At 36.9% G+C, this 15,984-nt stretch overlaps 1 protein-coding gene across 1 annotated transcript in view; it reads left to right on the top strand.

Moving 5' to 3' along the window:
- Window positions 1-15,984, top strand: part of IKZF1 (IKAROS family zinc finger 1) — a 124,536-nt gene that overhangs the window by 101,474 nt on the left and 7,078 nt on the right. The window contains exons 6-7 of the mRNA XM_044671580.1: window positions 8,503-8,670; window positions 15,198-15,323. Of these exons, the coding sequence (XP_044527515.1) occupies window positions 8,503-8,670; window positions 15,198-15,323 (294 nt within the window). The remainder of the gene's footprint in view (window positions 1-8,502; window positions 8,671-15,197; window positions 15,324-15,984) is intronic.

Below are 15,984 nucleotides of genomic sequence, written 5' to 3'. Positions count from 1 at the left end.
AAAATTTAGAAATATAGTATATATATATGTATATATATATACATTACTATGTATATAGTAATAAAATTTTGTATAAAATAATAGTAATTATACTATTATCATATAGTAATAAAATAATAGTAATTATACTATTTATTATAGTATAGTAATAAAATTTTGTTTATCATTTAAAATAGCATAAATAGCCTTGAAAAATGGTCCAAATGGGAATGTATGGAATCTGAATGAAGTTGTTTCAATTTCACTATCTCTAATTTATGATAAAAAGATAAGAATGCCAGGAAAACAGCTAACAGTGTGAATAATGTAAAACAAAAGAAAGAGCATTTGGATCTTATCTTGTCTATTAAAGACTGAAATTAGAATTCCATCTTACATCAATTCCTAAAGAGCCTGAGAATTCTTACGGTTAAGAGAATTCTATAGTATGAAAGTCTAACTGTAAACTAGGAGCAGTTAAGTGGCATGATGGAGAGAGCGCTAGACCCATAGTCAGGAAAACCTAAGTTCAAATCCTGCCTCGTACACGTACTGTGTGACCCTGGGAAAGTCACTTAAATCATTTTTAGCCTCTCTTTCATCATCTATGAAAGTAGGGATAATATTAGCACCTATCTCATAGGACTGTCATGAGGAACAAATGAGATCACCTATGTGCAATGCTTTGCAAAGCTTAGGGTATCTAATATGAAATCACATTGATTGAACAGTGCAGTTAAATGCCAAAAGAATTGTTGAATTCCCTCTCACTCATAGTACTAAATCTGGGAGTTAAAACATGAATGGGGCAAATTTGGCCCTTGGTTCTCTGCGGAAGCTTTGTGTGTATTTCAACCAAATCCTCACTTTTGTATCTGTGGAGTTCTGCCTTGGTTAGCTTGAGAGATCACTGAAATTTTTACCAGAACTTAGTTAGTGCTATCCTTTAAGGGAATATTACTGACTTTCTCCAAATTATCCCAAAAGTTATTAACATGCATCCACCTCGCAACTTAAGAGAAATAATGAAAATGTACGTTCTCATTGAAAGAAAAGCAGAATTGACTAGTCTTTCCTAGAAAAAATAAGTACTTATGAAAATAGGTAGAATGAACTCAGGATCCTGAGGGCTGGGTAGAGTTTGAATGGCTAGAATTAACCTTAGGTAAGTACTCAATCTCCCAAGGCTTTCGTTTCCTCTGCTGTAAAACGAGGGGTTTAGAATAATAGATGGTCTCAAGTCTCTTTCATTTCTAGATACATTATCCTGTGATTCTGCAGCTGCATATCCTTTTCCCAGATCAAACTAACCTGTTGTTATTCGTAGTGATAGCTGTGTCTCAAGGATGCTAAAGAGGGCTCTATTCTATTTATATAGGGCGTCACAAAATGAAAACTCAAGACAGCAAGACAGAGGAGGCATGCCAAGGCATGACTTTTTTTTATTTTACCCTATAGTTAATTTCAGTGAATGTTTTCAGAATTTAAACAGCTTAGTTTTCTACTTAGCCATGAGCCCCCTCATTTATACAACCCTACCATGTAGTTGGTATGTTGATATTCATTTAAAAAAATTAAAAATGTAGGGGCTCTGTGTTCCATAGCAAAAATCTTTTGGCTGATCTAAAGGATTGATTGGAGGTGTGGAGGAGGTAGATTCTCAAAATAAGGTAACCCAGGTCTAATGCCTGAAGTTTTTATCCCAATTCACTAGTTAGCTCCTGGATTTATTTTAAATGAAAATGGAACTTCTAGAATAAGTAAACTTTGCTTTGCCAGGTAGGCTCCCGAATCCTGAAATTATCCAATTAAATAGACACATTACATATAGTCTGAACTAAAGCTGTGTAATAGTAATAACATTTCCTCCTTTGTAGTGATGTGAAAATTAAAGTGAAAATAGGATACTCGGTGATAGACACTTAACAGAATACACTGAAGCCTATTTTAATACATTCCTGATGAAGGAATAAACCTTGCAAATGAATTACTTTGCTGCTAATTCATGTAAAGCCTGCATGTATGGTGAAATTCTCTTAAATAAATATTTGATAAATGAATAAAACTCTGGCATACTAAAATGCTGAAATATAATGACTGCCTGACCTGATAAAAGGAATAATTACATTTAATGAATAAACCTGCCAAGTGCAGATATGCAGAGCAGCACCTGCTGTTTGCTACCCACTTCTACCCACAAATAGCAGTAAAGTACCAAGGACTCTGCAGTATATTTTATTTCTTCTACCTACAGAGCAAGTTAATTCGAGTCACGGTCACCCACCTCCCAGTCTTTTAGTGGGCAGCAGATCTTCAAATTATTTTTTCCCACATTAGCCTGTAGGGAAAACATTTGAGACAAATTATTTATGCTCAGAGATTTATTAGAGGGCTGGCATCCCAGTGTATTTTCCCTCACACCGATCAAGGTGTGTCTCTATCCTACAGGGTGGCTTTGTACAGGTGGAAATCTGTTGATCATATCATATTTGTAAACTGTACCCATTGATTAAAAGAAATATTTCATATTTCTGGGTCCTGGCTTGAGTGGGTTTAAGTATGAATAAAACATTATACCCTTACTTTTCAAGGTTATATCCTCTATATTATATAAAGTGAGCTATATGTAGCATTTCAATTAATTCCATAAGGTAAAGCACCATTTGGAGACAGCAATATTTTGGTAAATGTTTAACAACGAGTTCACAGGAGAGGAAGTGTATGCATGTCACACTTTTAAGTTTATTAACATCTTCTCCATCACTTCAGTCTAAACAACTGAGAGGAACCACAAACCAAGCCCTGATTTACCATGTTTGCTGATTTTTATACTCACAATGAAAATTTAATACTTCATTGTATTGAATTGGTGGTAAAAGCTGGCTTCTGCACACTCCCCTCCCTCCCTCACACCCCATTTAGGAGTATCTTTAGATAGAAAGGAAGTGTAGTTACAACAGGAATAAGAAGTAATATTTATCTCAGAGTAATTTTGTTTTAAATATTTCACTTAAATTGCACTAAATTTAAAATTGTTAAATTTCACAGAAAATTCAAAACTCAGCAATAGAACTTAGAGTCCATTTCTTCTTTTGCATTGTCATGTCAGTTAAGATTAGCCCTGGTGCTCCAAATAGATGTTCTCCAACTCCTGCTTTTGCAACAAGGACACCATTGTTCTTTTTCTTTAAAGTATTCTTGTTTGTACAGAGGAAACGTGATGTCTGAAAAGAATACTAGCTCTAGAGACCAAGACCCGGGCTTGGATTTCCAACTGCATACCAGTGTGACCTTGGGCAAGGCATTTCCCCTACTCTTAGCCACATTTTCCTCATCTGTAGAATGAAGAGGAAGATGTTGACTAAATCATTAAGTTTTATATAACTCTAAATCTATGAGCCCATGAATTTCTTGTCTTTTCCCTAGTTTTAGTTGAATCTCCTCTATTTAGTTGAAGCTCCTCTATTAATCAATCCCGTTGAACTGTTTGGAGATGGGATATGGATGCAATAGTCCTCAGTAAATCATGTTTATAAATGCAATCTGAATATCGCACAGAGTCACATTTTAAAAAACATAATTAAGCTCATCCTGCCAAAAAAAGTTTGTTAATTGTAGCTACTTCAAATAGTCCCAAAAAGTATTTCATAGAGAATATTTTAAAGTGGGGAATAGACTGGTTGGTTTGTTTGTTTTTACAAAGTGAATGAATCAAGGACGATGTGTCTTACCTCGAGCCAAATAGGAATTCTGAAAAGTGTCAGAGGATTTTTGCTACCTGAAGCTATATTTCCTCAAGAATATTCTTTGTTTTATTCAGAGTATGCATTATCTACTCACGAAGGCTTTTCAAATTGTGGTAGATGCCTACAAAATATTTTTTCCCATGAATTCAAGACACAGTGATTGCCCAATACTTCTTAAGAGCTGATCAAGAAGGAAAGGACCTTAGATGTGCTAGATATGTAGAATTGCTGCAACTTATGGATGTTTTATCTGCCTTTACACACCTTATATGCTCTGCATTTACAGAATGTATGTGTGTTTGCATGTGTATTTGCATGCATGTGTGTTTGAAGATTTGTGCTTTATTGGTGTCAAAATTTCCAGTGTGGAATCTCTAACAATTCAGATTTGTAATTTAACTGAAACATCTGATCATAAGATCATAGATTTAAAGCTAGGAGGGCTCTTGGGCCAAGCTCCTAATTTTGTGGATTGAAAATGAGACTCAGAGAGGGGAGATGACTTGTCTCAGGTCTTGTAGGTGATAACTGACAGAACTAGGATTTGAATACAGATCTTAAAGCTTCGGATTAAGAGTTATTTTTGTTATAGTATTTACTGGACATGTGATTGGGGGACTAAGTGGGTGGTTAACAATGATAATAATAACTAGCATTTATAGGATACTTTAAGGTTTGCAAAGCGCTTTTATATAGGTCATCTCATTTGATTAAGTATCTTGCCTATGGTCATATAGCTAAGATGTATCATAGGGTCAACAGTTATAGATTTTGAGCAGGAAGGGACTTCAGACTATCACTAAGTCACACTCCCCTCCTGAGAAAACCAAGGCTCAGATAAGTTGTTACTTGTCTAAGGTCATAGAGTGTGTCAAAACTGGGAATTCAAACCCAAGTCCTCTTACACCAAATCTAATACGCTTTTCACTGTACCGTTGGCCAAGATTTAAACTGAAGTGTCCTGACTTCAACATTACCACAGAGTCGACCCAATTAAATCCAGGAACAATATACACACAAGTGGATTCCCATTAACTACAAATCTAAACGTGGCATTAAGAATTCAACAGAAGAGATAGAAAATCTTTATACTAAGACATACCATAGTACCATTCACATGTGCAGTCCTCTGGAATAGTTTGCCTACTAAGAACATCTCTAGGGAGTCAAGGCAATTCAGAAAACATTTATTGAGTATTAGTAAATACTTCATAACTATGTGCCAGACACAAGCACTAGAGACACATTAAAAAGTTAAAAAAAAGTCTCTGCCTTTTCAAGGAGATCATAATCTAACAGCAGACAGCATCTAAGCAACTGCATACAGACAACCTATAGACAGGATAATTTGGAAATAATCAGCAGAAGAAAGGAACTAAAATTAAGGGGGATTTGGAAAAGAACTCTTGTAGAAGATGAGACTAGCAGAAACTTGAAGGAAGCCAGAGAAACTAGGAGTCAGCTGTGATGAGGGAGAGAATTCCAAACATGGGATTCAGCCAGTCAAAATACAGTCAGGAGATGGAAAGTCATCTTCATTGAAGAGCAAGGAGACCAGTGTGCCTGGAGAATGTAGTGGGGGGGTGGGAATATGTAAGAAGACAGGAAATGTAGGAAGACATGAGTACAAGCAAGGAAGTGCTTTAAAAGTCAAACAGAAGATTTTATATTTGATTCTGAAGTTAAGGGGGAACCGTTGGAGATTTTTCAGTAGAGGGGATAACTTGTTCAGAATTGGGTTTAAGGAAAACCACTTTGATAGATAAGTGGAGAAGAGACTAGTAGAGAGGAGAGATTTATTGCAAGGAAACCAACCAGCAGGCTAGCTTTGCAGCTTGACACTCTGTGTTCTAATTGCCTGGAGTGTGACCTACAAAAAAGGTACCACACCCTAACTAAGGTACACATTGATGTATGCTTAGACATTCAGACAAAAAGTAATGGAGTTCCAGTAAACTTAGCTAGCAGGAATATACAGATTTTTAAGACACAGAGCAGGAAATCTGAGGATTGATTACTCAAATTAAGAAACAGATCTTACTTTCTAAGAAATGATGCCTTCCTCTCTTTTTCATGACTTGTTCTGAAGAAAGTTGACGTGACTGTCAGTGCCTCTAACTTTCCCCATCTTAGATTGACTTTACTACTCTTGCTTTAAAGAAAATTCTTTCTGTTGAGGCATACATGTTCAGGTTTTCCTATATTCATTTCAGATTAGGGAATAAAAATGAAACTGTAACCCCTTTTCAAAGCTAAGGTTCATATTTTCAACTGCCTTTTTTTAAGGCAACCCAACTATGGGGGCTCCAGGCTTAGATTTCATTCTAGATGCCATTTTATAGGTAGTTTTGTGCCCCCACCCACTTGCTATGTACACCTTCAAAACTAGAGATTCTCCAACTGCCTTTCTTTCCCACCCACCCTGCGGTTTCATCTTGTCAAAATGAGAACTGGGGGCTGGACACATATTTTGTTCTTATACTCTATGGGTCTCCCTGAACACTCTGAGCACCCTTTTTTGGTCCAGTTTTTCCAAATTAAAATAATAAAATAAGAAATAAAATGCTGACGGACAGGAAAAGCTGCTTATTAAGAATTAACTGATCCTTCATTGAGAGACCATCAATGAAATCTAGTTATCAGTTAATTTTAAATTCTACTTTCACATCTGCCCCCAAGTCTCTTATCATCAGACACAGAGATTTAGACTGACTAGTAATATCTTGAGTTATTTGACTCTAAATCCTTTATGCATTCTTGGGAAAGTACAATTCAGAAATTAAACTCTGGTAGGAATACACAATTCAGCTTTGTGGCATTAATACAGATATTGAAACCTACCAATCAGCCTACAAATGGATATTATTATTTTTTCCATTCATCATAATCGGCACCAGACTAGGAATGCATATGTGTCAGGGAGAGCGGGGCAGACAGGGAAGGTGGTCACCAGTGACAGAGAAAGAAAAGAAGATTAAAACAGATTGAATAAAATGAGAAGGGGAGAGAGAGAGAGAGAGAGAGAGAGAGAGAGAGAGAGAGAGAGAGAGAGAATCACAGAGAGAAACAGACAGATAAGAGAAAAGAGTATGAGAGGATAAACAGACAGATAAGAGAAAAGAGTATGAGAGGATAAACAGACAGAAGCAAAGAACAATAGAATAAATGAAGAGAGAAGTTAAGAAAGAAACTCTAGGTTTTTTAAAAGACTTTTTTAAAAGTTGCTCCTTCTATAAAGACTCAATGTCATGACTATGGTCCATTTCAGCTCTATGGCATTATGGCTTACATCTTGGAGTTTAGATACCCATCAGATTTTTTAAATCAACCCAATGTAGACTTTCCTAGCTCTAGACAGCCTTTCATCTACCATTGATTGCTAATCTTTAATTGACCTGAAGCATGTCAATCAGTTTTTAAGAAGATCAGAATGTCAGATTCTGTCTTATAGAAGTCTAAATCAAGAAATAATTCATAAGAAAAATAAATATTATTAAAATATATTTGAAGGTATCTTAAGGTCACGACAGTCTGAGTCATGTAGCACTCAACTTGAAGGGTTCATCTTCAAAAAGACGTAAACCCAAATGCTTTTCCATGAAATATAGGAATAAATCATTCATGATTTAAAGGGTTAAATGAAATGTCCAACTGGTTGAGTCTCAGAACTCCTGAGAATGATAGCAGCATATAACATCCTTTTCTCATGTAAATGTTCACTAGTTTGCTCCTTTGTTGAAGCCCAGGACGCTATCACACTTAGAAAGATCTACACATTTTTTGAATCACATAATTTGGTTTCAAAAGAGATTATAAATATTACTTCCACACACTCCAAAAAATAAAAACCTTAATAATAACAGTTTAAGCTATTAAAGTCTTTCTTCTCAAGTTAATCTTACTTCCAATGAATTTAGAGAAATAAGAATTTTATGGTTTTAGGATATGAGGGAAGAGGCTATAAGAGAAGAAAGAACAGGCAACATTAATGCAACTCTGATTTTATTATCCTACCATATGGAGAGATAGGACTTTTATTTGGAGACAGTTTCCTTCATAGTATCTTAACTTCTTATTTTATTCAATCTCTCTTTCTGTCTCTCACTCTTACTCTTTCTCTCTCTCTTTCGCTCTCTCTCTCTCTCTCTCGCTCTATCTCTCTCACTCACTCTCTTTCCTGATTTGGCTGCTTAGGGACAGACAGGTAATGGAGAAGAAATTGAAAGGGAAAATACAGGGAAAATGTAAATGAAAGAAGTTATTATAACTGTTATAATGAAGTGCCTTTCATTTAAATATAAGAATGTAACGCTGAAATGAACTTGTGATCCTGAAATGCATTTTTAATGAGTTTCCTTTTTATTTTGCTGCTTCAGTGGCATATTTTAAAGACCCTTTGAAAAAAGCCACATTAAAAACCCCACCAAATGCCACAACACGCAAAATTGGATATTGGTTTATTCCAAAACTGCTGATCAGGAAGAGTGGCTCTTCAACACAAAATGTTGCAGTCACTTTATTTAAATGAGTTTGAATTTGCATTGTGATGTGCCATTCTGATTTAGGAAAAAAAAATTAGATTTTCAGATCAAATTGACCCAACCAGTGAAGCGTTAAGAAACTGGCAGGTTTAGTCTGAAAGCCTCATGTTCTATCAAACCTGCAGCCGGTAGAAGTCATGGAGCACCAGTGGGAAAACAACTTTTTCACTGAAATCTTTCTCTTGTTCCTGTGTTAGATTTTTGTTCTCACATATTTCTTCCTCTCCCGCTTGCAGGAGAACGCCCTTTCCAGTGCAATCAGTGTGGTGCCTCTTTTACTCAGAAAGGCAACCTCCTCCGTCATATCAAGTTGCATTCTGGTGAGAAGCCCTTCAAGTGTCATCTCTGTAACTATGCATGCCGCAGGAGGGATGCCCTCACAGGTCACCTGAGGACTCATTCGGGTAGGTCCCTTATGAAGCAACACCCATGGGCCCTTAGAAGCTCAGCTTCCCCCTCTCATTTCTGAAATGACTGAGGACATCTTTCCTTCCACCACTTGTATTTGGGGTGTTTCACAATAAGAAGGGAGACCTTTAGACACGAGCCTTAATTCAGGCTTCATTCCAAAGTTTCCAAGTTCTTTTATCAGAAAAGTTGCAAACTTTCTCTACTTCAACATTATTATCCCTTTCAATGGTACATTGTAGAAGGTGCAAAAGATTTGCTGAGAGTCCTGCCTCAGGTGGCACATTTCCAAAGTAACCCCATCCTTGCCTTTGTCAGTCAGCTTAATCAAAAAGTTCAAAATCGAGTAGTATTTTGATTTGATTTTTACCTAGAAATACTATTGATGCCAGTGGTATCAAATAGTTATCTCAGATAACTTTTTCAGTCTTTTTAAATGCCCAGCCTACTATTGTCTTTATCTAGTATCAATAGTGAGGACATTTTGCTTTCCAGAACTGATTGATCAAGTTGATTTTGCTTCTGCCACCATTTGGGCAATAACTCCCTTGAACTGTGGTCTTAATAATTGTTTGAAAACGATTAATCCTGGATTTAGAAAATTCAGATCAGAGCCACATAAATGAGAGGAGTCTCTCCCCTTTTGCTCCCCCATGTAAGACTACAATAGTTTCTCTGGTTTCTAAACTATCCCCTTGATAATTCTTTCTGGAGTCCTAGAGAAATCCTAATTTTTCCCACCTGAATTGAAACTACATTATGTCTTTTACTCATTGAAAAACTAGCTACTAATAATTCAGATCTTCCCGAAGTTAAGTAAAGGGTAAAGTACTTTGTTGAAACCTCTTTCATTTAATAATACATAATGTGGTTTTTTGATTATTTAATAGTATTTTTAAGAGTCACATTCAGTCAGTAACATTCAACGAGCATCCACAAGACAACAAACAGTTACACTAAGTACCTTGGAGGCTAGTGGAGATGGGATGGAAAGTGGGGAGAGAGATACAAAGAAATAGAAAACTCAGTCCCTGTCCTCAAGGAGCTTCTAGATTCACTCAGTCATTTACTTCATCCATTCATTCCATAACTGTGAGATGTTCCATAGAATACTAGCGATTCTGAAGTACCCAAAGTTGAATAAGACATAAGCCTTGCCCTGAAGGAGTTGGAGTCTAGAAGAATGCATAATAATAGTTAGCTTCATTTTATACAAGGGGTGAGTGGAATCACTTCTCTGTTTTTCCTAGTAGTGATGAGTGAACATGAAACTAATGAAATGGGTGACCTAAGAGACTGTCCAATAGCTTGAAGTCACTGGTGAACCACTCCGTGAGCTTTTAAAGTTTCCTTTATTGGACTGCAAATCTGAGAAGCTGTTATAGTCACTTCCCAAATAAATCTCATAAAAGGTTTTGAGTTTAGGCAATGGTTATGATAGTTGGGGGTTTTCCTGGGCAACAACAGGATATGGAATCAAAACGATGGGCCTGCAGTAAAGGGAATGGAAAAAAAAAAAAGAGAGAAGTGGGGCTTGTAATACTGTGAATGAGAGTTCTGTCTCCATTCAGCAGGGCTAGCTCACACGCTGAAAGCAAAACATTTATTAATAATAAATAATAAAACGGGTTCTCTACCAGTTAAACAGGCATAACTATTCAAGTTATCCACCTACTTAACAGGAATGTTGTGAGATTTAGTAATGTCTGATACCGCATGAAATCTCCTTAAGGAGAAGATCTAAGTGAAGACTTTTAAGATTCTTGAAGGAAAGACACTTCCTGAATTGATTGTCCAGTTACTGATATAACTAGGCAAATCAGTGAATGGGAAGTGGGATAAATTCTGCATGCTCTTGTGAATATAGGTGGAGAAGAGCTGGAGGACTGGGGAAGCAAGAATCTCCTAAAGGAAAGTTGAATCCTTTAGCATCAGTTGGTATGAGCCTTCCCTTAAATCCAGATTTAAAACTCCCCTCTCTAGGCATTTTAAGTCAGTGAAATCATATAGTAAGTGGACATCAGCAAACAAGACAGAGAGAAAGAAATCAATTATGTATTTTTTACATCTTTCTTAGATAGTTATATAGGAAAATGAACAGTGTGCCTTTGGATCTACGAGATCATGGCATCTGTACCAGTTATAATAGCCTTTAAAATAATCACTTGCCCCCTTGACTAGGGAAGTTACCAAGTTATTTGGGCACATAAGGTTTATTTTATTAATTAATCTACTTCTCATCTACATACTAGGGAGCAGTGCAATACTGACTCTCAAAAAGCCTAGCTACAATTTAAGAATGAGGATTTTTAAGTATTTGAAAGGGTTGCCAAGGATAGTTTTGAGTTGAGTGATTGCTAATAATAGGATGTACGGGTCTATCACCTTGCCCAGACTTTGATAATATGATGAATTCTAGATGTGCCAAGTAGAACATAATAAGAACAAAGAAAAGATCATCTAGTCTCCCGAGAGTCTACAATGAAAAGAAAACTGAACTTGGTAGGCGAAGACTTGTATTTAAATCATGCCCAATTCAATAAATGTTTTATTAAATACTTTATATATGCAAGGCACTGTGTTGGAACACTCACTAGCTATGTGACTATGAGCAAGTCTGAGACTCAGTTTCCTCACTTGAAAATAAGAAAATTAAAGATTTATACTGCCTGACTCAGGGTTGTGAAGACAGCACTTTGTAAGCCTTAACACATTAGAGGAATGTGAGTTATTATTAGCCTGACTCCCTTGTTTTTACCAATGAGGAAAGGGGACAGACTACATCTCTCATTTATCAAATGGTCAAGATACACCTATTGGCCAGTTATCTCTATATCGTCCTTCATTGGCATGACAATACCTATATTCATTTAAAGACATAAATTTCCATTCTAACAGAAAATCTGAGTGCTTATAACTGAAAGGTTTAGTGATCTTCGAGAGGACCTGGGGCATTTGTAGAAATCTCTTGTCACTTAGCTCATCACTGGCAGCTGGAAAAAGTTCCATTTCAACTAATAAGAGAGACCCAGAGCTGGGAACTCCTTAATTCCAGTGAAAAGTGATGTTGATTTCTTTTACGTCTGGTTATAACATAGAATCTGAGACAGGAGGACAATTAGGTGTGGGAACTGCCCCAGATATTATTCCAGCCTCTTGGCTGCTAATTTTACTTGAGGCACAACAGTATCTTGCCCCAATCGTGACTAATTACTAAAGTAATCAGACATGACAGGCAGTGCATTTGTGTGCTGCTTTGGTACACCTTAGCTCCTAGAGTATGGAGACTCTAAGTTAGAATAAAATACCAGGGTGAGAACACCAGAATTTATCTAGCTCTGATGACTAAATTAATATCTATCTTAAAATATTACTCGTACAGACTCCCAGGGAAACTATGATTTTTGCTGTTTCCCAGCTATCTCTGTTGAGGTTTTACTAAAGATCAAGCGACTCCTTGGACCTTCACTCTTCCCTCAATAAAAATAGTGATAATATAAGTTTAGAATACTACGATTCAGTCTCTACATAAGATTTTCTACAATAGGACAGCATAAGGAAAAGAATGCTGGATCTAGAGTCAGGATATCCAGGTTCAAATACCACTTTGACCTTGAGCAATACTCATTTTTTTTTCATCTATAAAATGGAGAAAATAGTACCTGAGAGGCACTGTAAGTTTGAGCATTTTTCTAAGCCTTAAAGTGAACACAAAAATAGGAGTCATTATTAATACAGCAACCTTTTAATACGTCATTGTCATGACTCCTCTAGACATAAGCTTTACAGTAGACTATTGGTTTTCACAGCGAATAAAATCTCTCCTGCCACCTAGATTTCATGACCATAAATAAATGCTTTAAATAAATGTTGAAAAAGGAGACAGTCAATAAGCCTTTGTTGGATGCCTACTATGTGCCAGGCACTGTGTGCACTAAAAAAGTGTAGCACAAGATAAAGAATATTGAACCTGGAGTCACGGGACCCAGGTTTGAATCCTGGCTCTTGTTGGGCAAGTTACCTTTCCTCCATAGACCTCAGTTTCATCATCTGTAAAATGAACAGATAGAACAAAATAGCCTCTCAGGTCCCTTCCAGCTTTAGATATATGATGCTACTTAACAGCAATTGACCGGTGGCTTGGTTTAAGGATTAAGCTAAATTGGAGCCCCGGCGTACTTTGTATCCCATCATTGTTAACAACATATCCACCATATTCCTTCCATTGGAGGAATATCCCTAAAGATCACATCCCTTACAGGGTTATTGCAAATCCACAGGGGGAAAGATAACTCCATCCATTGTTCTTCGACTCCTAACGAGCGAAGGATACCCATCCAAATTGCTGAGGCAGAGGTTCCTTTCCTGTCCATAAGTTTGGTCCTTGCCCCCAGTCTCCTGAATTATGCCTGAGCTAAACTGAATTATTTACGCAGGAATTGTAATGTAGGATCCATTTCAGAGAGGAGAGCAGGGAAGAGCCCCATTCATAAACAGCTTGTCTTCTGGAATGACACACAAAGACAAAGTAATATCATGGGAAAACAAATAATCCTTGCTCTTTGTAGCCTTTTAAACTACTAAAGCAGTATGCAGGGAGATCTGAAGTTTTAGCTAGCGTTTTGATAAGGGATATTGTTAATAGAGTGCCAAATGTTACTTTCTTTAGATTTTAATTTAGTAATCATTCATTAAGTACCTACCGTGTGCCAGGCACTGTGCAAGGACTTCAGATTTTTTTTTTAATGGCACCTGCCTTCAAAGAGTTTATATTCTTAGAATTTATTGGAAAGAGCGCAGAACTTGGAGTCATGGTGCCTGAGTGATATATAAATAATTCATTCAATCTCTCTGGGCCTTAGATAAAATGAAGGAGCTGGATTAGATGACCCTGACGTTTCCTTTTAGCTCTAGGTTCATGAACCTGTAATGCCACCTTCCTTCCTTCCTTCCATAAATAAATGCTGCTGATGTCAGATTTTGGCCTCCATTTCATGGCCAGTATTTGCCATATTGATCTAGGATTTTGGTTGGTTGTTTTTTTTTTTAATCCCATAAGGTAAGCTGTAATACCCAGCCCTTATTTTCAGCATCATCTTGAATCATATCACTAAAAACTCAGACTTTTTGATAATTTGATTACCTTATAAAACTGAATTAAATGCACTTATGTAAATTTTTAAAACTCTTGTCTTTTGTCTTATAATCAATACATTGCAAATATGATGCATACATTGATTCCAAGGCAGAAAAAGCAGTTAATGGCTTAGGATAATGAGAGTAAGTGACTTGCCCAGGATTACACAGCTAGAAAGTGTCCGAGACCAAATTTGAACACAGGACCACAGCTCTCTAGTCCTGACTCTTCATCCAATGAGTCAACTAGCTGCCCCCACTTATGTAATATTAAAAGGCCATAAAGAAGAATTACAACATTTGCATTGAATTTCATATGCTTTTTTATCAGAGATTGAAAATCATGAAGAGAGCTCCAAAGTTCCATTTGATCAACAAAATTCAATTTCCTTGAGCCTTTGTCAAATGAGGCCTGGTTGTCATGCTTTCTGTTATTATCACTTAAAATTTAGGAGCAGCTAGATCATTGGTGTTTAAAAAGAAATCACAAAATTCTTTTGATTGAATTAGGTCTTTGGCATATTCGAGTAGAAAAGCTCTTTTTGGAACATAAAAGATTCATTTGAATAGTCATTCTTCTGACGTGTTCTGGAAGTGGCAAGGTACCAATACTTTGTCTCCCAGATAATTATACTATCCATCTACTCTTCTTTTTTGCAATAGATTTTGATGTAACACTGTGCTAGCCTTGTCCAAAATATAAATTCAGTCTTACTCCCTGTTTCATAGACTTAACTGTGATTGATCTAGAGTAGAAACCTCTCCTATCCTCACTCCCAAACTCCCAAATTCCTAGACTAATGATAAAGGTTTCAACTTGAAATGTTACATGGCTTTTTATGCCACTTTGGAGAGAAAAAGTTAATTTTACTATCGGGACACTATAAAAATATAAATAAAGATTAGGGGAGCTGGGTGGTGCAGTGGATAGAGCACTGGGCTTGAAATTGGGAAGACTCATCTTCCTGAATTCAAATCCAGCCTCAGACACTTACTAGCTGGGTGGCATTGGACAAGTCCCTTCACCCTGTTTGCCTCAGTTTCCTCATCTGTAAAAAGGGGTGGAGAAGGAAATGTCAAACCCTTCCAGTACCTTTACAAAGAAAACCACCAAATAGGGTCAGGAAAAGTCAGAAACCACTAAAATGACTGAACAACAACAACAAAAATGAGGGGCTGATGGTCCTGGCCACAATGTAGGAACCACTCAGGTACAACACACCTGTTCAATAGGAGCCTTTTGGCCAAATCCATATTGCCTTTCAAAGCTCTTAGAGAAAAATTCTGCTTTTTTTTTCTTTCTCCTAATGATGATATTGTGTGCATTTCCATCCCACTCAAGGCAGACATTTAATTGGGGTCTCAAACTCAATTGTGTTTTCTGCAGTTGGTAAACCTCACAAATGTGGATATTGTGGCCGAAGCTATAAGCAGCGAAGCTCTTTAGAGGAGCATAAAGAGCGCTGCCACAACTACTTACAAAGCATGGGCCTCCCAGCCACTCTGTACCCAGGTAAGAGCCCCAGGAACCCAGACCCACCCCGCACACGGCTCTCGCCTTGTCTGACGGAGCCAGTCCGAGAATGTCCCGCGGAAGTAAGTCATTGGGAGAGCACGCCTTGATACACACTCCATCCTCATTCCCAAGGCAGCCTCGGAAGGCTTAGGCCATGGATCTTGTTGCTGATAGGCGAGGAAGCACCTTAGCTAGCTGGAATGCTGGACTTGGAGTCAGGAAAACCTGAGTGGCCCTGGGCAGCTCATTTAACCCCTCCGAGCCTCCTCTATAAAATGGGGATGATAATAGTAAGCACATAGCTCTTGGGTGAGGCCAGAAGGAGTTACTCCATGTAAATAATAATAATAATAATAATAATAATAATAATAATAATAATAATATCACTATGGCCATATTCCAATGAGCTGGCTAAACTGACGGCCAGACGGACTCCTAGTATTGTAGCAACTGTAATAGCCCTTTGTGAAGGCTGTTCAGATCAAGTAAATGATATATATATATAAGTTTATATATATATATATAGATTTATACAGATATATAATATATAATATAATAAAATATATACATATATTATATATAAATAATATGTATTTAGATTATATAACATAAAATTAGGGCCTTTTCCTTTTTTTTTCCTTTTTAATTTTAAAAAATT

Source organism: Gracilinanus agilis, chromosome 1, assembly GCF_016433145.1.
Source record: "Gracilinanus agilis isolate LMUSP501 chromosome 1, AgileGrace, whole genome shotgun sequence".
NCBI lineage: Eukaryota > Metazoa > Chordata > Mammalia > Didelphimorphia > Didelphidae > Gracilinanus > Gracilinanus agilis.
Note: the sequence above shows the minus strand (reverse complement) of the source record. Positions and strands in the feature narration are given on the sequence as shown.